Source organism: Musca domestica, unplaced genomic scaffold (assembly GCF_030504385.1).
Source record: "Musca domestica strain aabys unplaced genomic scaffold, Musca_domestica.polishedcontigs.V.1.1 35, whole genome shotgun sequence".
NCBI lineage: Eukaryota > Metazoa > Arthropoda > Insecta > Diptera > Muscidae > Musca > Musca domestica.
The window spans coordinates 7,355,333-7,377,090 of record NW_026712315.1 but is presented as its reverse complement, the minus strand read 5'-3'; the positions used below and the strand labels follow the sequence as shown (position 1 = coordinate 7,377,090).

Sequence of the window (21,758 nt, the reverse complement as noted above, 5' to 3'; positions counted from 1 at the left end):
ATGTTCCTTTATAAGATAAGCCTTGACTTACGCTGTATTAATCAAAATGTTGACCCCTTAATGGAGGAGATGCCGAAGGAATATCACACACTTCTCATTTGAACTAACTCTGATATAAAATATATCACAACGTGTCCGATTTGGTCTACATATCGACCTCCACTTCATATGAGATACGTGATAATTTTGGGAAAAAGTTGAATTAATCGCGAGGTACCGAATATATTAGACCAAGGTATTTCACTTCATCTAATATTACCAATAGGGGTTCGCCGATATTTATCATTTTCACACCAGAAAATATACTGGCATATGGCAATTATATAAAATGTTGACCCATTGTGGGTGAAGTACCATAAAGAGTGGTTCGACATATTTCATCTTCGCAACAGATCTTGTGTTATCAAATATTTGAGCATCTGTGAAATTTAATGAGAATCAAATACTTATTTCGCATATTTTGCGATCCGTTGTGGGGGAGGTCCCAGGTACCAGAGGTACAATTTTCACCTTATCTTGTGTTAGTAAAAATGTTGGGATGTGAAAAATTTGAAGAGAATCGGATAGTAATTTATCATTCCATTAGAGTTGTATGTATTCAAAATTTAATCCCCTTGTGGGGGGTGAGTACATGATTGTGTGAGCGACACTGTCCATTTTTACACCCTCCACCATACTATGGAGGGTATATTAACTTTGTCATTCCGTTTGTAACTCCTCGAAATACTCATGTCAGACCCAACAAAGTATATATATTCTTGATCTAAGTCGGTTTAGCGATGTCCGTCTGTCCGTCGGTCTGTTGTAATTGTATTTTGCACACATGTTTAGTTTTCCAGTAAACAGGTTAAGTTCGCAAATGGGCCATGTGAGTCCTCCTTTTCATATAGGCCCCATATAACGGTACCTCCCGATATTCGGTATTTTAACGATTTTAGTGATATTATTAACCGGAATTGTTTCAAATTAGGTATTTGAAGTTCGAAATGGATACTACAGCCTAAGACAGAAAATTGCCTCTGCAGTCCACGTCTTCGTATAGCTCCCATATAACGGTACTTCCCTATATTCGATATTTTGATGATTCTATGAATTTGGTATTTGAAGTTCGTAATGGATACTATAGCCTAAGACAGAAAATTGTCTGTGCAGGTCCACGTCTTCGTATTATTTCGCATTTGAATATTGTAATGGCTTATGACAAATGTTACCTACGCAGGTTCATGTCGTCATATGTACCCTAATATAATAGTTACAATCGGTATTTTTAAGATTTTAAAATTTTTAACGGATTTGATTGTTTTTGAGAATTGCCAAATTCGTTCCAAATGGTGGAATTCAAATGGTATTCAAAGTTCGGCCCGGTTGAACTTGCAGCTTTTTTACTTGTTTGTCATAACTTATGCGACTGTAGATGAAAGCTCACAGACCCTCGTCGACTACAAACATGTTCGCTCTCAAACAATATAAAACTAAACACTTGTGAATTGTTCTTTGCTGCAAGTGTGCTTCATACATGTTCGAAGAGATCTTCCATACTCGAAGAGATTTTCCATATTCGAAGAGATCTTCCATGCTATCAGTCTACGCACGTGAATAAAAAAAATTGTTTATTTACTAAAAATATTATTTAACAATAGTCTCTCTCTCTCTCTCTGTCAGTCTCCCCTAAACGATAACAGACAACACGTGAACTGGTCTTTTCAAATATATTTAATAATTTTTGAACATTTATGCTCTTCTAATTGGCAACAACATCAATCACCAACACCATCTACTCAATTCGAATCGCACATTTTTTTGCCTAATCATTTCACAGCTCTAGAATCCAACAATGCTACGTCATATCAGATGGTTATAAATATATATATGTGCGAATATTGCGATCCATGGCACTGTGATTGTAAACAGTTTAATCATTTCCATAAAATCAATAGCAGCAGCATGGCTAAAACAAATTATTGCACGCCTTGAGGTTCTGTTATCTTGCCAAAAAAAAGTCGGAAAGGCGACCTATTATCTGAAATAACTGGGAGTGTATTTTATGGTCCGAGGTGGTTTTGTATTTTTTCCGCAAAACCTTAATTCAGTTGGCGTGGGGAAGTGATTTGGTTCGGACTGTGAAATTGGAAGAGAAACACAAATATATATGTATATGCAAGTGAAAAGTGGAAATTTGCCAGAATTGTGAAAAATCGACTCCAACTGGTAGTTGTGAGAGCAAAGTGGAAAATCAAAAACGATCAAAATAATTGAAAGCCAAGTGCAAATTCAATATAGAATATAATAAAAATATTAAGATTAAAGTAAACAGCGTATTAGATAATTATTTCGAATCGAAAATAGTAAATCGAAAGACGAGAAAATAATCGAATAAATAGTTCTACGCTTGAAGTGAAAATCAATATAAAATATTTCGAATTGAAAAAGGAATCCAAAGAAGAGACCAAATTATAAAAATGCAATCCTTTAAATCCGACGAATTGCCGGAGAATCCGCGCGAATCCTCGAATCCCTTGTCGGCAATGATGTTTTGGTGAGTTGACGGTGATTTCTTATCGCTCTTGGGAAATTTTGTGGTGAAATTCGATGTTATTGTTGATAATCGATAAGCAATTATATAGATCCAATTAAATTAAAGATGTGATGAATGAAATCCAATTTTTTCCAATATATTCTGCAAAATATGACTTTTGGTTCGTTTTATAAAGCAAATGTAATTGAGGTCTATGTATTAACTGTATAAGTGAATGAAAATTTGGAATTGTGCCATTGTGTGTGGTATTGTGTGTTGATCTCCTTCATGTCAGAACCAAATAAACAATATTCTTAAGTTTTAATGGGGAATGGAATATTTTTTTAAGAAAATTGCTAAAGAAACATTTATCAATGAAATTTTGAATTAACATTTTTGGGGGTTTTATATGTTTCAGGGGATTATAATAGTAAATTTAGTTTCACTAAGTGTTAAAGGAAATTCTATTCAATATATTTTGAAAAATGAACATATTAATTAATTAATGTTAAATTATTTTATATTAAAGGACCAAAATTACGATTTTTAACATCTTTTCATAGAAAACCAATAAGGAAAGCTCAAAAGTCGGGCGGGCCGACTATATGATACCCTACACCACTATGCATATTTAGTACAGCTCTCGTAAAATAAAGGTTTATATTGGGCATTTCTGAGTTCTATGAGATATCTGGTACAAAATATGATTATGGTAGAGTGCATATTCCGAATGTTGGAGATAGAAACACCAAATCTGATGAATCATATATATGAGAGCAAATTTGAAATTCTTGCTCCTAAGCTAAAATCGGTTGAAGTGCGAAAATCTATTTGGACTAATATTAGCCATTTGGTGCACAACAAACCTAAAATCGGACCAATATATATAGGGAAGCTATATACAAATCTGATTCGATCTTGATAAAATCTGAATCATGTATTGTTGGCTGAATCTAATATCTGGTACCAAATATCATGTTTGTGGGGTGTACACTACGAATGTGAGGGACGTATGCTTGTAGGCTGAATTCGGTCGGATGCAGCAAAATGCACACCATTTGGTCTGATATTAGGCATTTAGTGCACAAGAAACCTAAAATCGGATGAAGATATATATGGGAGCTATATCTAAATTTAGACCGATTTTCACCAATTTCAATAGGTTTCGTCCTTGAGCCAAACAACTGTTATTTGGAAAATTTCATCTCAATCGAAATTAAAATTTCTCAAGGAATTAAAACATGGATTTTTAAAAAATTTTCTAGAGAATATTAAACATTTTATTATACCCTCCACCATACTATGGAGGGTATATTAGCTTCGTCATTCCGTTTGTAACTCCTCGAAATACTCATGTCAGACCCAACAAAGTATATATATTCTTGATCAGCGTAAAATTCTAAATCGATTTAGCGATGTCCGTCCGTCTATCCATCTGTCCGTCTGCGGAAATCACTCTAGCTTCCAAACGAAAAGAAGTAATTTGATAAAATGTTACTCAAATGTATATTATGCCTGCAGGACTTTTGGTATTGAAAATAGACCATGTAGGTCCACGTTTTGGTATAGCCCCCATATAACGTACCTCCTGATATTCGGTATTTTGATGATTTTAGCGACATTATTCACCGGAATTGTTTCAACTTTGGTATGTGAAGTTCGAAATGGATACTACAGCCTGTGACAGAAAATTATCTGGCCAGGTCCACGTATTCGTACAGCCCTCATATAACGGTACCCCCTATATTCGGTATTTTGATGATACAAGCGACATTATTCACCGGAATTGTTTCAAATTTGCTATTTGAGATTCGTAATGGATACTACAGCCTATGACAGAAAATTGTCTGTGCAGGTCCAGGTCTTCGTATAGCCCCCATATAACGGTACCTCCCAAAATTCGGTATTTTGATGATTTTAGCGCCATTATTCACCGGAATTGTTGCAAATTACGTATTTAGAGTTCGTAATGTGACAGAAAAATGTTTGTGACAGAAAAATGTCTATGCAGGTCCAGGTCTTCATATAGGCCCCATATAACGGTACCTCCCGATATTCGATTTTTGATGATTTTAGCGCCATTATTCACCGGAATTGTTGCAAATTACGTATTTAGAGTTCGTAATGGGAACTACAGTCTGTGACAGAAAAATGTCTATGCAGGCCCCATATATCAGTACCTCCCTATATTCGGTTTTTTGACGAGTTTAGGTACAATACCCACCGAAATTGTTTGAGATATCGTATTTGACGTTAGTAATGGATGCTATAGCCTGTAACAGAAAATTGTCTATGCTGGTCCAGGTTTTCGCACAGCTCCGATATAATGCTACCTCCCTATATACGATATTTTGATGATTTTAGCTACATTATTCACCGTTTACTTCAAGTTTCAAATTTGAATATGGTAATGCTTAATAGCAAACAATGCCTATGTAGGTCGACGTCGTATAGACCCAAATATAACGGCTATATTTGGTATTTTTAAAATTTTAACCGAATGTTTTAAGGATTTTTTTTTTTAATTTCCAAATTCGTTCCAAATGATGGAGGGTATTCAAAGTTTGGCCCGGCCGAACTTACTGCTTTTTAACTTGTTATACCCTACAACACTATGTGTTGGGGGTATTATAAATTTTATTTGGCCTAAAAATATGTAACACCTCGAGATATTACTTTCCCACATACGAAAGTATATATGGAACTTCCTATTTTGCCGAGCTGAGTCGTTCTAGCTATGTCCGTCCGTCTGTCCATGTTAATTTATAATCACTCTGCAGCTCCCAATTATGTTCCGATTGCACAAAATTTAGAATGGAGTTGGGGCCAGAGCCAATTAATATTTAGGGGTTGAAATGGACAAAAAACTGAAAAATTTTTTGATTTTTTAGTTGCTCTACAGGTCGGAATTATTGACCAATCGAATCAGAAATTAGCACGGGGCTAGAGCTTAGGCGTGGGCGGAAGCTCTCCAATTTGGATGATCATCGGGTAATATTTAGTGAGTGAAATAGACCAAAAACAATTGTGTTAAATAAAAGTCAAATTTTCCATTAACCGCGAATATTTTTAATCACGGCGAAATCACAAATAGACGAACAGGTCAAATCTGACCGTTACGTAAATGCCGATAGTAAATATCTCGGATATATATAGCGAAATACACATACAATATATATATATATACAAAGGGAGGGGATATTAGCTAGAATGCTTATATATCAATAACGTCTTGACCGATTTTGACAAATTTGGTCAATTAAGAATGTCCTCTTGGCATAAAAGTATAAAATCTAAAAAATCGCATAAAAAGATGTCAATAAAATTTTAATATAGCTTTTGTAGTAAGTTGTGACATTTTTTATTTTTTCATAATTTTTCGCATGCGATTTTTTTAAATTTTACTTAAAATGTTGATGTGTATATTTTGTAATATTTTTTCACTTATAACACAGGTTGGGGTTACGATATATGCAGAATGCAATTATCGTTCGACCCTTACGAAAATTTTCACAAGGGTAGGGTTAGGCTTAGAAGGGCTAGGCCTATTGTTTTCAAAGATGTCCACATCATATTTAGGGGTTGAAACGGACCACCAACTAAAAATGTTTCTGATTTTGCAGCCTTAATTAAGGTCACAAACAGAAACCAAAGGACACGAAATCTAGTATGAAGTTAGAGTTTAGGACAGCGGGTAAAATGGACCACTACTTTTGTGTGAAAAAATACCAACATTACTTACAGGCAATAACCGACATATAGAAAAGGTGAACTTCTGGCCAAATATCGTAGACAAGCAAATCATATAGATGAATCTAAATCTGGAGATACAAAGGAGCATCTTGCTTTTGGAAATGATCGTAAAATATTTTAGGGTTCAAATGAACCAAAAACAGAAAAAATCCCTGATCACAAATTTTATGGCAATTTACTAGCCTGAGAAGAGAGTTAAGGACAGGGAAGAAGTCTAGCATTTTGGATGACCATTGGATTATATTTAGCTGTAAAATGGATCACAACAACTATCAACACGTCTGAGTGCGTAAATATTGGGCAAATGTTCCTGCCAAAAAAAAGCCAAAAAAAAATTGTAGTGTTGTAGGGTATCACATGGTCGGCCCCGCGTGACTATAGCATTTGCTTAATTTGTTCTTTTTTTTAATTTGGGAAGGCTTAAGCTTTTAATTATTTTACATAATATAATTGACATATATGACATTGAAGGATTATGTAGTGAAATTTTCAAATTTGTTTTTTATTATTTTAAAATTCCACAAAATATTCATTACATCTAAAAAAGAATTAAAATTATGATGTGCATTATAAGCCAGGTTTAATATATTTTAAGGTAATCAGAGCTTTAATAGTGAACTATGTAAGAATTTCTATAGGAAATTCTTCTTAAGTACAATTTTTAAAATTTTAAAGAACAAGAATCTATAGTACCTAACAAATGATGTTTTATGGTTCCACAAACTTTTTACCCAACAATTTTTTTTCTAATTATCTAATATTAATTTTTGGCGGCAAAGTGTCTAATAAAGAAATGTTTATTCTTTTATTTTTCAGTTTTACAATGCCGACATTTTTCAAGGGACGCAAAAGAGTTTTAGATGAATCAGATCTTTTTCGGGCGCTTAAGGAGCACAAATCCGGTAAGTTTGAATAATTTAAGCAATTTAACGTAATTATGATATTATTTTTTCTTCTCTTACTAAATATGACGTCAGCATTTTTTATATTCATTGTGACTTCAGCATTTTTTAAGTTAGGAAATTTTTCTAGCGGTTCTAAATATTTATAATGCATAGCAAAATTTACACATAATTTGTCATCCAATCAAATTTATCAAAATCAAATTTATGGGAAGTTAGATGTCATTATCTTAATTCAATTCACGAAATAAACACTCCAATTGAACTTGAGACGGTGCAGATAAGATAATTTGATTTTTATGCCGGGCATTATTTCTTGTTGTTAATATCTTTCAAGTGTCAAAATCAAAGAGGGAATTCCATACAAAAGAAAAAAGGCTGTTTAATTTCTACAAAAAAAAAAAATAAATAAATAAATAATATATTAGCATCGAAACCAATGTTTAGCCCATGGTACTCAATCTGGTTGATGAAATGGATAATGAAGTGAATAATTGATAAAATATGAAATTTGGAAATTATAAAAAAAATCCGTTAAAAATTTATTAAATTGTAAAAAATACCGAACATAGTTGTTATATTGGGGTCTATACGAAGACGTGGACCTGCATAGGCAAACTTTGTTATTAGTCATTACAATATTCAAATACGAAACTGGTAAAAAATCCGCTGAAAAATGCAGCCAAATTATCAAAATACCAAATATAGGGTGGTACCGTTACATCTGGGCTATACATATTAGGAACTTCAAATACAACATTTCAAACAATTTCGGTGAATATTAACCTGAAATCGGCAAAATACCGAATATGGGGAGGTATTAATATATGGGGCCCATACAAAGACCTGGACCTGTACACACAATTTCCTGTCATAGACTACAGTTCCCATTACGAACTCCTTATACGAAATTTGAAACCGCTTCGGTGAATAATGTCTCTAAAATCATCAAAATACCGAATATTGGGAGTTACCGTTTTATGGAGGCTACACGAAAACGTGGGCCTACATACGCAATTTTTTTGTCAATGCTGTAGTGCACATTTCGAATTTTAAATACGAAATTTGCCCGTCGGTTGTAATTACGCTTGAGTCAAAACGAATTAAGATAGGAAGCTAAAGCACAGATCAGTCTTTTGTCCACAGGTGGGTCAAGTTCGCAATGGGCTAGATTAACATATTGCCCCATATAACGCTAACCCCGGTATTCGGTTTTTTCATGATTAAAGCCAAATTTGAGAATGGAATTGTCTGAAAATCCACACAAAAAGTTCTATCTAAGTACTTAACCCCCTGAAAGAGAATTGTCTATACAGGGTGAGATGAAAAAAACTGCAACCAACTTCAGACTGCTGTCATTTCTAAGCCACTCGTCCCACAGCTGTTAAAATTACTTCAGTGACAGCACATAATATTGTTTATAAGCGTACAAAAGCATTTTGGTGAGAATTTCGGGTTGCAGTGGCCGAAAAATGGCTCGTGAGCTGAACATATTGCAATATTCCATTCGGCAAATATTGAAAAATGAGCTCAGGGTAAAGCCATTAAAATTGAAAAAAGTGCAAGAACTTACACCGCAACAGAAAGAAAATAGACTCAAAAGAGCTAAAGAGTTGCTTCGCTTGGCCTAAAGTGGTGAACTGCCGATAAGAAAAAATTTTCTCCGATAAGAAAAAATTTGTTGTCCAGCAGTTTGTAAACAAACAAAATTATCGCGTTTTCTTGCCAAAGAGGTCAGGTGAAAATGTGCACCTTCGGTTGGCCACTAGAACTCAAGCGCCGGCCATGGTGATAGTATGGGCCACCATAACAGCCGATGATCGCTCGCCGCTCGTATTTATCGACCGTGGCATCAGCAAAAATGCCGAATATAATCGCCAAAAAATATTCTGAAGTTTGTAATAAAGCCTTGGGCACGCGAACATTTTGGTCGCAGAAATAGGAGTCCACACCATCTCTCTCAGCACGCGCCACCCAAGAATGGTTACAAAATGAGGTTCACCGCTTCATTTCCAGCGCACAATGGCCACCAAAATCTCCGGATACCAATCCGTTGGACTATTGTGTCTGGAGTATTTTGGAAAGCAAGGTTGGCACTAAAAAATACCAAAGTGTCGATCACCTCAAACAAGCGCTTCGCCGGGAATGGGCCAAAATACCGCAGATCAACATTTGGGATGCGTGTGACGTCTTCATTGGCCGTTTCAAGGCCACAATTTGTGTAAAAGATGACCAATTCGAACAAATCTAAACTTATTCTAAAATTTGAAGCTATTTCCGACACTTTTGTTTCATTAAATAAAATAAGGGCCTGAATACACACACACAATTTTTTGTCATAGGCTGTACCCATTACGAATTCCAAATACGAAATTTGTCCGTCTGTCTGTCTGTTGTAATTACGCTAGAGTCAAGACGAATTAAGATAGGAAGCTAAAATTTAGTAAAGATCAGTAGTTTGTCTGCAGGTTGGTCAAGTTCGAAGAAGGGCTATATCTGTGTACGATATCATTGTATGATTTTAGCCAAATGTTGTCAATAGAATTGTCGAAAAATACACGCAAGGAGTTCCTTCAGAGTATTTTATCCCCTTGAAGGAGTATTGTATGTATAGGCCCATAATATCGTATAACCCCCATATAACGACACCTCCATATATTCGATTTTTTATGATCTAAGCTACATTTTTCTGTGGAATTGTTTGAAAATCCACACAAGAAGTGCTTTGTAAGTACTATACCCTCTAAAAGATAATTGTTTATATGGGTCCATGATTCCATATAGCCCGCATTCAACTGTCTCCCCAATAGGAACATTATTCACCGGAATTATTTCAAAATTCGCATTTACCTAATGGTAACTACAGCCTGTGACAAAAAAACTGTCTTTTTAGATCCAGGTCTTCGTATAGCCCCTATATTACCGTACCTCCCCATATTTCGTATTTTAGTGATTTTAGCGACATTATTCACCGTAATTCAATTTAAATTTCGTATTTGAAGTAATTTAATTTTGAAGAAAATTCATCATGCAGGTTCAGGTCTTCGTATAGCCCCCATATACCGGTACCTCGCAATATTCGTTTTTTTTTTTTTTTTTGAAAATTTTATCTACTTTATTCACCAACTTTTTTCAAGTTTCGTGTTTGAATATTGTTATGGCCTCTGTCAAAAGTTTTAACAGAATTTTTAACAGATTTAATATTTTATTAAAAATGTCCAAATTTCAATGTTCGGCCCGGCCGAACTTACTGCATTTTTACATGTAATATTTCAAAAATATTAATTATAAACAGATACTGTCTCTCACAACTCGTCCTAGAGTAATAAAGAAGATCTTCTTGTATTATCTGGTCTATTATCTTTTATGGTATTCTTCATATAAAAACTCACAGCTGGGAAATCCATTTATGAATTAAATATAAATCATAGAAAGCCATCATAGCGATTGCCACACCAACAAACAATGGGTTGTAGGGAAAAAGGTTAACAATATTTATTTAAGATCTATAAACGTGTTTGTTTATCAGCCAAGAATGCTTATCTCCAATCTGTTTACGTTGCAATTTACAGATCTCATGGGTCACAAGCTGAGTCATGCCTGGGAAGAAGAACTGGCGAAGAGTCGTCGCAAGGGCAAAGAACCAAGTTTGATCAGGGCCACAATAAGAGTTTTCGGTCTGCATTATATGATGCTGGGGATCTTGATGTTTCTGTTTGAGGTGTTTTTGAGGTAAGCCCGACAAATTGATGTAATAATGAAATGAAATCTAATAATGTTTTTGCAGATGTTCCCAACCATTATTTTTGGGTGCCTTGGTTTCATACTATGCCGATCCTGAAACAGATAAAACCGATCAAACAACAGCCTTTCTATATGCTTTGGGGGTTATTTTGACCAGTGCCGGCAGTGTTTTTCTTATGCATCCCAACATGTTGGGTATTGTCCACACGGGCATGAAAGTTCGTGTGGCTATTTGCAGTATGATTTATCGCAAGGCCTTGCGTTTGAGTAAAAGTGCCATGGTCAATACGACATCGGGCCAAATGGTAAATTTGATATCAAATGACGTGGGCCGTCTGGATACCTCGGTGTTGCATATGCATTTCATTTGGATCGGACCGTTGGAAATTTTTTTGGTTACCTATTTTATTTATCAAGAGGTAAGTACAAAGTTGTGGGAAAGGGTTGTGTGGAAGGAGAAAATTTTGAAACAATTGCGGTGAAATCTGTGGCATAAATCATAAAAATACCGAATTATTGGGGGTACCAAAACTTGGACCTACAGGTACAGTTCTCTACAAAGATGTTTCCTACATTTTGGGAACACATATTCCTAAATTACAGCAAATTCGGATTCAAATTGTTACTAAAGTACCCAAAAAACTTTAAATCTGTCGATGCAGCTAATGAAGACTATACCAAATCTTGAACCTATATAGACAGTTCAATGCATGGATGTTTCCCACTGAGAACACAAACTGCTAATTTACAAGAGATTCAGATTAACATTGTGACTAGACCAAACAATTTCCATATCTCAATGTCAGTCCCCAACAGTGACCTTAGCATCATATTTCATTATCAAACTTCAGGATTTCAGTCCCATCTTTCAATCAATTACAAATTTAGTAATTTTTGTATAATTTTAGTACAAATTTCCAAAACCACCACCGTATCTAAATCCCAGATACGAACAAATACCTCAACACATTAACAAAATTGAGGATTCCAGGAATATCCCTTCACCAAATACCAAATTTAGTACCAGTTAGTACTTTTCGAACAATTTTTAGTAACATTTTCGAAACCTCCTCTATATGTATAGGCTAATACATATAATAAATTTCAGGCTTCAAACACTCACGGTTCGCTCAATATTAAATTGCACCAAATATAGCACTCTTTAGTACTTTTTGCGCACTTGTAGTTAACATTTGCAAAAGCACCTTAAGGTGAGATGAAAAAACTGCAACCAAATTCAGACTGCTGTCATTTCTAAGCCACTCGCCCGACACATCTTAAAATTATTCCAGCGACAGCTCATTATATTGTTTACAATCGTACAAAAGCATTTTAGTTAGAATTTTCCAGAAGAAAAGTTCTTCGTGATAGAATTCAAGCGTGATAGTGCGATTTCTTTATATTTAGCTGGAAAACCACAAGTGGCTATCGTTAGAGCACTCCAGCATTTAAATGTGAATCAATCTTTTGTGTCTCAGACCAATCACGAAAAATCGCTCGTGATCTGAACGTATCGCAATATTCCATTCGCAAATATTGCAAAAAATGAGCCCGGGGTAAAGCCATTGAAATTCCAAAAAGTGCAGGAACTTACACCGCAACAGAAAGAAAATACACTCAAAAGGGGTAAAGAGTTTCTTCGCTTGGCCGAAAGTGGTGAACTGCCGAATTTGGGGTTCTCCGATGAGAAAACATTCGTTGTCCAGCACTTTGCAAACAAACAAAATTATCGTGTTTACTTGCCAAAAAGGTCAGGTGAAAATGTGCACCTTCGGTTGGCCACCAGAACTTAAGCGCCGTCCATGGTGATGGTGTGGGCCGCCATAACAGTCGATGGTCCCTTCCCGCTCGTATGATTCGAACGTGACATCAGAATTAATGAAAGAATTAATTAATGTATTAATCGACCTTGGCATTAGAATAAGCGCCGAATGTTATCGCGAAAATATTTTGGAGGGTGTATTAAAGCCTTGGGAACGCAAATATTTTGGCCGCAGACCTTGGAGATTCCAACAAGACTCAGCACCACCGCACTCAGCACGCGCCACCCAAGAACGGTTGCAAAATAAGGTTCCTCGCTTCATTTCCAGAGCACAATGGCCACCAAAATCTCCAGATACCAATCCGTTGGACTATTGTGTCTGGAGTATTTCGAAAAGCAAAGTTGTCACTAAATAATACCAAAGTGTCGATCACTTCAAGCAAGTGCTTCGCCGGGAATGGGCCATATTACCGCATTCGGGTGACGGTTTCATTTGCCGTTTGAAGGCCATAATTCGGGCAAAGGTGACCAATTCAAACCAATGTAAAAATATTCTAAAATTTGATGCAATTTCCGACGTTTTTTGTTTTCATTCAAAAAAAAAAAAATATGTAAAAATTATGGCGTTTGGCTTTGGCCCTCCACCAGCACCAATTTAAAATACACGAACAGCGACCCTAATGTCAAATATCATATGTTTTCACCCTAAACAAAATTGTACAAAATATTGTACTATTTAATTATTTTCGTACTTTCGTACAATTATAATACACATTTGCAAAACAACCTACTTTCTACTATCCTACAACCAGCAAGGACCATACTTAAAAATATCAGCTTCATTCATTCACGATATACCTCTTTGTTCGAAATTTAGTACCATTAAGTACTTTTCGTACAATTATAATACACATTTCTAAAACCACCTCCATATCGCGTTTCAAATATCAACAGAGATCTCAATAATCATATTGAGGATTCTAGTCCTGTTGGGCGGAGGCACCCAATGCCACCCAATGTACGAATTAGTACTTTTCGAACAATTATAGTACAAATTCCCATGATCTCCTATATATGTCCAAGCTACACATGAACAGCGTCCCTTATACTTTATTTCAGATTTCGATCAGAATCGGTTCACCCAATGTCAAATTGTACCAAATATAATACTTTTTTGTACTTTTCGTACGATATTAAAATTTCCAGTGACATTCACGTCAAATTTCAGGATTCCAGTCCAATACCAAATTTGGTACTATTTAGTACTTTTGGTACAATTATTACGCACATTTTCAAAACCATTTCCGTATCTCAATCCCAGATACAAAGAGAAAGACCTCAATATTAAATATCGGGTTTCCAATAACAAATTTTGTACAACTTAGTACTTTTCGAATAATTGCAGTACACATTTCTGACTCCATTTGTAGAGGCTTTCCGTGCCATTTTTACGAATTTCCAAAAACCCAATCTTATCAAATGGCTACGTACCAACTTTTCAAGATTCTAGCTTCTAGTCAGGGCATTGATTTATTTTATTATTCTTTTAAGATGTTAAAAATACTTCCATTAATAAAACCCCGTTGTCTTTCAGATCGGTGCCAGTTCCCTGATAGGTGTTGCTGTGATGTTACTCTTCGTACCCATACAAGGCTATATGGGTAAGAAGACCTCCGTTTTGCGACTGCGCACTGCTCTCTGCACCGATGAACGTGTACGCCTGATGAACGAAATCATTTCCGGCATTCAAGTGATAAAAATGTATGCTTGGGAAATTCCATTCGGAAAAATGGTCGATTATGCTCGACGCAAAGAAATGAAGGCGATACGTTATGTGAACTACATACGAGGCATCATGGGTTCCTTCATCATGTTCATATCGAGAATTTCCATTTTCAGCAGTTTAGTGGGATATGTCTTGTTGGGACATTTCCTGACCGCCGAAAAAGCGTTTGTGGTCACAGCTTTCTATGGTTTGCTGCGTATCACCATGACCGTTTATTTCCCCATGGCTGTGGCTCAGGTTGCCGAGACTCTGGTGTCATTCCGTCGTATACAGAAATTTATGCTTTTGGATGAGGTGAAAATGTCGGAAAATCCCATAGTGAAGAGTAAAATGATCCCGGCTATTGTCAGTGAAAATGACAAGAGTGTGGAGATAATAAAAACGAATGTTGTCAAGGAACCTGGTATTGTCATACAAAATTTAACTGCCAAATGGAACCCAGAGTCAGCGGAATATAATTTAGATAATGTAACGTTGGAATTTAAACCAAAACAATTGATAGCCGTTATTGGACCAGTGGGAGCAGGAAAATCAACGTAAGTTTGAAGAATAATCTAAAATTACTTGCTATTAAACTTTGATATCAAGGTTAAACAACTTCAAAACTGAAGCTCTTTTGAAGGGTGTTACCGAAAAAAATAATTCATTATTCAACATTTTGTTGGTCCAAATCAAGGCTTACATCAGGTCGGCCATGAAGACTACTTTTGACAAATTTGACAATAAAGTTGTTAGTTTTTCAATTATTGTGAATTGACTCCCTTCGAATATCAAATCGCATTGGCCGACCAGACCATATCCCAATTGCGGAAAAATATTGCAATGCTAAAATGTGTTAACAATTTTGTATTACACTGAGGTCCATCAAAAATAAGTTCTGCTTTTATTCTCTCTTAAATTTTGATTTTCAACTTTCCATTAACATTGTTACCTTCTTCTATTTTTTCAGCTTAATACAGACCATACTCGGAGAACTACAGCCCTCATCAGGTTCCATCACAGTAAATGGAACTGTTTCCTATGCCTCACAGGAACCTTGGCTCTTCACCGGCACAGTACGCCAAAATATACTCTTCGGTCAACCGATGGACAAGAAACGTTACAACTTGACGGTGAAGAAATGTGCCCTAGAAAGAGATTTTGAGCTGCTCCCCTATGGAGACAAGACCATTGTGGGAGAACGTGGTGCCTCATTGTCGGGTGGTCAGAAGGCTCGTATAAATTTGGCACGAGCTGTTTATCGTCAGGCCGATATTTACCTATTAGACGATCCACTCTCTGCAGTGGATACTCACGTTGGGCGCCATCTTTTCGATCAATGCATGCGACAATATTTACGCGATCGCACCGTTGTTCTCGTTACACATCAGCTGCAATTTTTGGAACAAGCTGATGTCATAGTCATCTTGGATAAGGGTCAGGTGAGAGCTGTGGGCACCTATGAATCGATGCGTCAAAGTGGTTTCGATTATGCCCAATTGTTGCTGAGCAATGGTGATGATGAGGAGCAGCAAAATGAGGTATTGGACAAATCAGATGGTAGAATTGATAATGATCGTGATGCGCAAAAAATGAAGCGTCAAAATAGTAGACAACGACAGATTAGTGTTACCTCTGTTGCCTCAACGGTGGAGTCAGTACAGGAAGTGGCGCCCAAACAAGTCGAAGAATCTAGAGAACAGGGAGAAATTGGTTGGAAGTTGTATGCGAAATATTTTAGTAGTGGTGGTAGTTATATTACGTTGGCAATAATGGTCATACTGTGTGTTGGCGCCCAGGCATTTGGTTCGGGTGGTGATTATTTCCTGTCATATTGGTAAGCGGAAAGAATGTTTAAATATTTTATGGTTGTTTTAATTGTTCGCATTTCTTTAGGGTCAACAAAAATGAAAATAAGGCTCACGAAGTAGAGGCCCGTGCTGAAATCCAAACCGATCCCGTGGATATTTACATTTTCTCCGCCATTAATGTGGCCATCGTCATTGTGGCCATGCTGCGTAGTTTTATGTTCTTCAATTTGGCCTCGAAATCTTCGACACGACTCCACAACGATATGTTTGTTAGTGTAACGCGCACCAGTATGTATTTCTTTAATACAAACCCCTCGGGCCGTATTCTCAATCGTTTCTCCAAGGATATGGGTCAGGTGGATGAAATATTGCCACAAGTCATGATGGATGTTATACAAATCTTCTTGGCCTTATTGGGTATTGTCATAGTCCTGGCTATCGTTAATCCTTGGTATATTTTGGCCACAGTAATAATGTTCGTCATTTTCTACTTTTTGCGTTCGTTCTACTTGAAGACATCACGTGATGTTAAACGTCTGGAGGCCATAAGTAAGTATGAGAATTTTAAAATGTTCTTCATAAACCAACTGTCGACATGGGATTTAAAAAAATAAATATATATTTATTTGAGGACTACCATTTATCAAAAAAAAAAAAAAAAAAAAAAAACTGGGGATATTAAAGAAATACTTTTCAAGGACTAGCAATAATCTAAACGAGGATTTTTAGTAAACATGTTTTAAGGACTATCAACAATTTTGATTTTTCAAAAATATTTTTTCAAGGGCTATCAGCAGTCTAAACGCGGATTTAGGAGAATATTTTTTTAAGGACTATCAAACATCTAAGCGCGGATTTCGGAAAAAAAAATTTTAAGGATTATCAGCCATCAAAACGTGAGTTTAAAAAATAAATATTTTTTTAAGACTATCAGCCATCGAAACGTGGTTTTATAAAAAAAAATATTTTTTCAAGGACTATCATCCATCGAAACGTGGATTTATAAAAAAAAAATATTTTTTCAAGGACTATCAGCCATCGAAACGTGGATTTATAAAAAAAATATTTTTTGAGGACTATCAGCCATCGAAACGTGGGTTTAAAAAATAAAAAAAAATTTAAGGACTATCAGCCATCGAAACGTGGATTTATAAAAAAATAATTTTTAAGGACTATCAGCCATGGATTTCAAAAAATAATTTTTCAAGGACTATCAGCCAACGAAACGTGTATTTATAAAAAAATAATTTTTAAGGACTATCAGCCATTGAAACATGGATTTATAAAAAAAATATTTTTTCAAGGACTATCAGCCACTAAAACATGGATTCATAAAAAAAATAAATTTTCAAGGACTATCAGCCATCGAAGCGTGGATTTATAAAAAAAATAATTTTTCAAGGACTATCAGACATCGAAACGTGGATTTATGAAAAAAATATTTTTTCAAGAACTATCAGCCATTGAAATGTGGATTTATAAAAAAAATATTTTTTCAAGGACTTTCAGCCATCAAAATGTGTATTTATAACAAATATTTTTTTAAGGACTATAAGCCATCGAAACGTGTTTTTATAAATTATTTTTTCAAGGGCTATGAGCCATCGAAACGCGGATTTATAAAAGTAAATATTTTTCCAAGGACTATTAGCCATCGAAACGTAAATTTATTAAAACTATTTTTTCGAGGACTATCAGCCATCGAAACGTGGATTTATACCAAAAAAAAAAATTTTTTTCAAGGACTATTAGCCATCGAAGCGTGGATTTATAAAAAATATTTTTTTTTTCAAGGACTATTAGCCTTCGAAACGTGGATTTATAATTTTTTTTTTTTTCAAGGACTATCAGCCATCGAAACGTGGATTTATAAAAAATATTTTTTTTTTCAAGGACTATCAGCCATCGAAACGTGGATTTATAAAAAAAATAATTTTTCAAGGACTATCAGCCATCGAAACGTGGATTTATAAAAAAATAATTTTTCAAGGACTATCAGCCATCGAAACGTGGATTTATAAAAAAATAATTTTTCAAGGACTATCAGCCATCGAAACGTGGATTTATAAAAAAATAATTTTTCAAGGACTATCAGCCATCGAAACGTGGATTTATAAAAAAATAATTTTTCAAGGACTATCAGCCATCGAAACGTGCTGATATGAATGGATATATTGAAGATTTCTTACAAGTATTTTTCTAACGCAGAAAGAGATTTTATATTTGACACAAAAATTATTTATTATGTATATAATCACCTATAATTTATATTTTCAGCCCGATCCCCAATTTACACCCACTTGGGAGCATCATTGAATGGTCTTGCAACAATACGAGCCTTTGAAGCCCAGGATATACTCATACATGAATTCGACAACTATCAAGACATGCACAGTTCCGGCTACTACATGTTTTTGACGACAAGTCGTGCCTTTGGCTATTGGCTGGATTGTTGTTGTGTCCTCTATCTCGCCATCATTACACTGAGCTTCCTGCTCTTCTCCCCAGAGAATGGAGGTGATGTTGGTTTGGCCATTACGCAAGCAATGGGTTTAACCGGCATGGTACAATGGGGTATGCGTCAGTCGGCCGAGATGGAAAACACCATGACATCGGTGGAACGTGTTGTGGAATATGAGAGCATTAAACCAGAGGGAGAACTTGAATCCGAACCTAATAAGAAACCACCCAAATCATGGCCTGAGGAGGGTAAAATTACCTTCGACAATTTGAGTTTACGTTATGCTCCCGATCCGAAATCGGAATATGTATTAAAATCATTGAATTTCAATATACAACCATGCGATAAAGTGGGAATTGTGGGCCGAACAGGTGCTGGCAAGTCGTCTTTGATTAATGCTCTCTTCCGTTTGTCTTTCAACGATGGTTCCATTGTCATTGATAAGAGGGATACCCAGGATATGGGTCTGCATGATTTGAGATCGAAAATTTCCATTATTCCCCAGGAACCAGTGCTTTTTTCGGGTACAATGCGTTACAATTTGGATCCATTCGATGAGTATTCCGATGCCAAACTGTGGGAGGCCTTAGAAGAGGTATTTTTTATTTCATTTAAATCGAATTGTAATAAATTTATTTATTTGGTATTTAAGGTGAAACTCAAACAAGTTGTGGCCGACATGCCCAATGGCCTACATGCCAAAATCTCGGAGGGTGGCACCAATTTCAGTGTGGGCCAGCGCCAGTTGGTCTGCCTGGCCCGTGCCATTCTACGAGAAAATCGTATCCTCGTCATGGATGAAGCCACCGCCAATGTAGATCCCCAGACGGATGCCCTCATTCAAACCACCATACGTCACAAGTTCCAAAATTGTACCGTTCTCACGATAGCCCATCGTCTGCATACCGTCATGGATTCAGATAAGGTTTTGGTCATGGATGCTGGTCGTGCGGTGGAATTTGGTTCACCCTATGAATTGCTGAATGAATCCAAGGTGGGCATTTTCTTGGGAATGGTAAAGCAGACGGGCCAGGCGACATTTGAGAATTTATTCCAAGTTGCCCAAAAGGCTTATGAGAATAATTTGCAGGGCAAAAAGGATCAATAGATGTAAGATGTGACAACAAGTACTTATAGAACCAGTAAAGTCATTTTTTTGTCGAGAAAACTGAACAAAAAGGACGCAATGCAAATATATATGTTTTTTATGATTTTTAATGAAAATACTTAGTTTTAGTTTCTTTATCGCTGCTTTTACAGTTTGTGATTTTTAATACTTCTGTTTAATTTGTTATTTAAGTACATAAAATATAAAAGTTCAGTTGTAATGAACACAGATACATATGTACCTACATTTTTACGAAACACGCATATGTGTGTGTAAGAAATTATTGTTTATAACACAAATAATAATAAAATACTTTAGTTGAATAAATTATAAATCGTATACATGGTTTAATTGTGACAAATTTTACGAAGGGAGGGATATATCAAATGTTTCTCTTGGACATATTCCACAAAAAATTGTCAATTGTTAAGGTCAGCGATGTTGTTCTACAAAACAAGTTAAACAATATCCAATATTATAATTCTGAAAATCCTTGACAAATATTTTTAAAATAATTAAAAAAAAAACAAGTAAGCAAAGGCTATAAATGTGCGGGGTCGACCATGTGATACCCTACAACATTACAATATGTTAAAGACCCCTTGTGTCCAAGTCCATTTTGGAAGATTTACCCGTAGCATTTGCCTAATATTTACGCACTCCATCGAGCTGTTAGTTGTTTTGGTCCATTTTACAGCTAAATATAATCCAATGGTCAACCCAAATGCTAGATTTCTTCTCAGGAGTGTCGGTTGACTTCAACTGTGTGATCAGGATATTTGTCTGTTTTTGACTTATTTGAACCCCTTAATATTTTGCCATCATCTCCAAAAGCAAGAGACCTCTTTTTATTTCCAAATTTAGACTCATCTGTATGACTTGCTTGTCTACGATATTTGGCTATATTCGTCAGCGAAATCAGCATAAAAAAGCCAGAAGTTCGCCTTTTGTGTAATTTGGATTTCCTCTGTAAGTTATTTTCAGTTTTTTGGTAGAATGGAAATGTTGGTATTTTTTCACTCAAAAGTAGTGATCCATTCTACTCGCTGTTCTAAGCTCTAACTTCATACGAGATTTTGTGCCCTTTGGTTTCAATTGGTGACCTATATAACGGCTACAAAATTAGGAAAATTTTTAGTTGTTGGTCCATTTCAACCCCTAAATATATTGCGGACATCTTTGAAAACAATAGTCCCAGCCCTTCTGAGCCTCACCCTACCCTTTTGAAATTTTTTGTGAGAATCGGACGATAATTGCAATCTGTAAATAATAACCCCAACCTGTCAAATTGAAGCAAGTAAAAAGCTGTAAGTTCGGCCGGACCGAACTTTTAATACCCTCCACCATTTGGTACAAATTTGGCAATTTCAAAAAAAAAAAAAAAAAAAAATCGTTAAAAATTCTGTTAAAATCTTAAAAATACCGAATGCCTGTTTATAATATAGCTAAAATCATCAAAATACCAAATATAGGGGGTACGATATATGTGGGCTATACGAAGACGTGGACCTACATGATCATTTTCTGTTTTATGCTGTAGTATCTACTACGAACTTCAAATACCAAATTTTGTACCGATTCTGGTAAATAATGTTGTTAAAATCATCAAAATACCGAATATCGGGGGGTATGGTATATGGGGGCTATATGAAGACGTGGACCTACATAGCCCATTATCTGTTTTATGCTGCAGTATCTATTACGAACTTCAAATACTAAATTTGGAACGATTCCGTTCAATAATGTCGCTAAAATCATAAAAATACCGAATATCGGGGGTACCGTTATATGGGGGCTATACGAAGACGTGAACCTACACAGATTATTTTCTGTCTAGGCTGTAGTATCCATTACGAACTTCAAATGCCAAATTCAAAACAATTCCGGTGAAAAATGTCGCTAAAATTATCAAAATACCAAATATCGGGAGGTACCGC

The 21,758-nt window shown here is 35.7% G+C and overlaps 1 protein-coding gene across 1 annotated transcript; it reads left to right on the top strand.

The window, feature by feature from the left end:
* Positions 1 to 2,008: 2,008 nt before the first annotated feature.
* LOC101899150 (probable multidrug resistance-associated protein lethal(2)03659) lies at positions 2,009 to 20,155 on the top strand. Its single transcript, XM_005190421.4, has 9 exons — positions 2,009 to 2,536; positions 7,085 to 7,170; positions 10,743 to 10,902; positions 10,958 to 11,333; positions 14,271 to 14,998; positions 15,412 to 16,278; positions 16,338 to 16,801; positions 18,530 to 19,308; positions 19,366 to 20,155. The coding sequence occupies exons 1-9, from the start codon at positions 2,460 to 2,462 to the stop codon at positions 19,819 to 19,821; spliced, it is 3,993 nt and encodes a 1,330-aa protein (XP_005190478.1). The 5' UTR covers positions 2,009 to 2,459; the 3' UTR covers positions 19,822 to 20,155.
* Positions 20,156 to 21,758: the final 1,603 nt, after the last annotated feature.

Bases quoted from the DNA above. Each gene is read 5' to 3' on its own strand.
- LOC101899150 (XM_005190421.4), top strand. From the start codon at position 2,460: ATGCAATCCTTTAAATCCGACGAATTGCCGGAGAATCCGCGCGAATCC. The intron at 14,999-15,411 runs GTAAGTTTGAAG...CTATTTTTTCAG, and splicing joins GTGGGAGCAGGAAAATCAAC to CTTAATACAGACCATACTCG. The intron at 16,802-18,529 runs GTAAGTATGAGA...TTATATTTTCAG, and splicing joins TAAACGTCTGGAGGCCATAA to CCCGATCCCCAATTTACACC.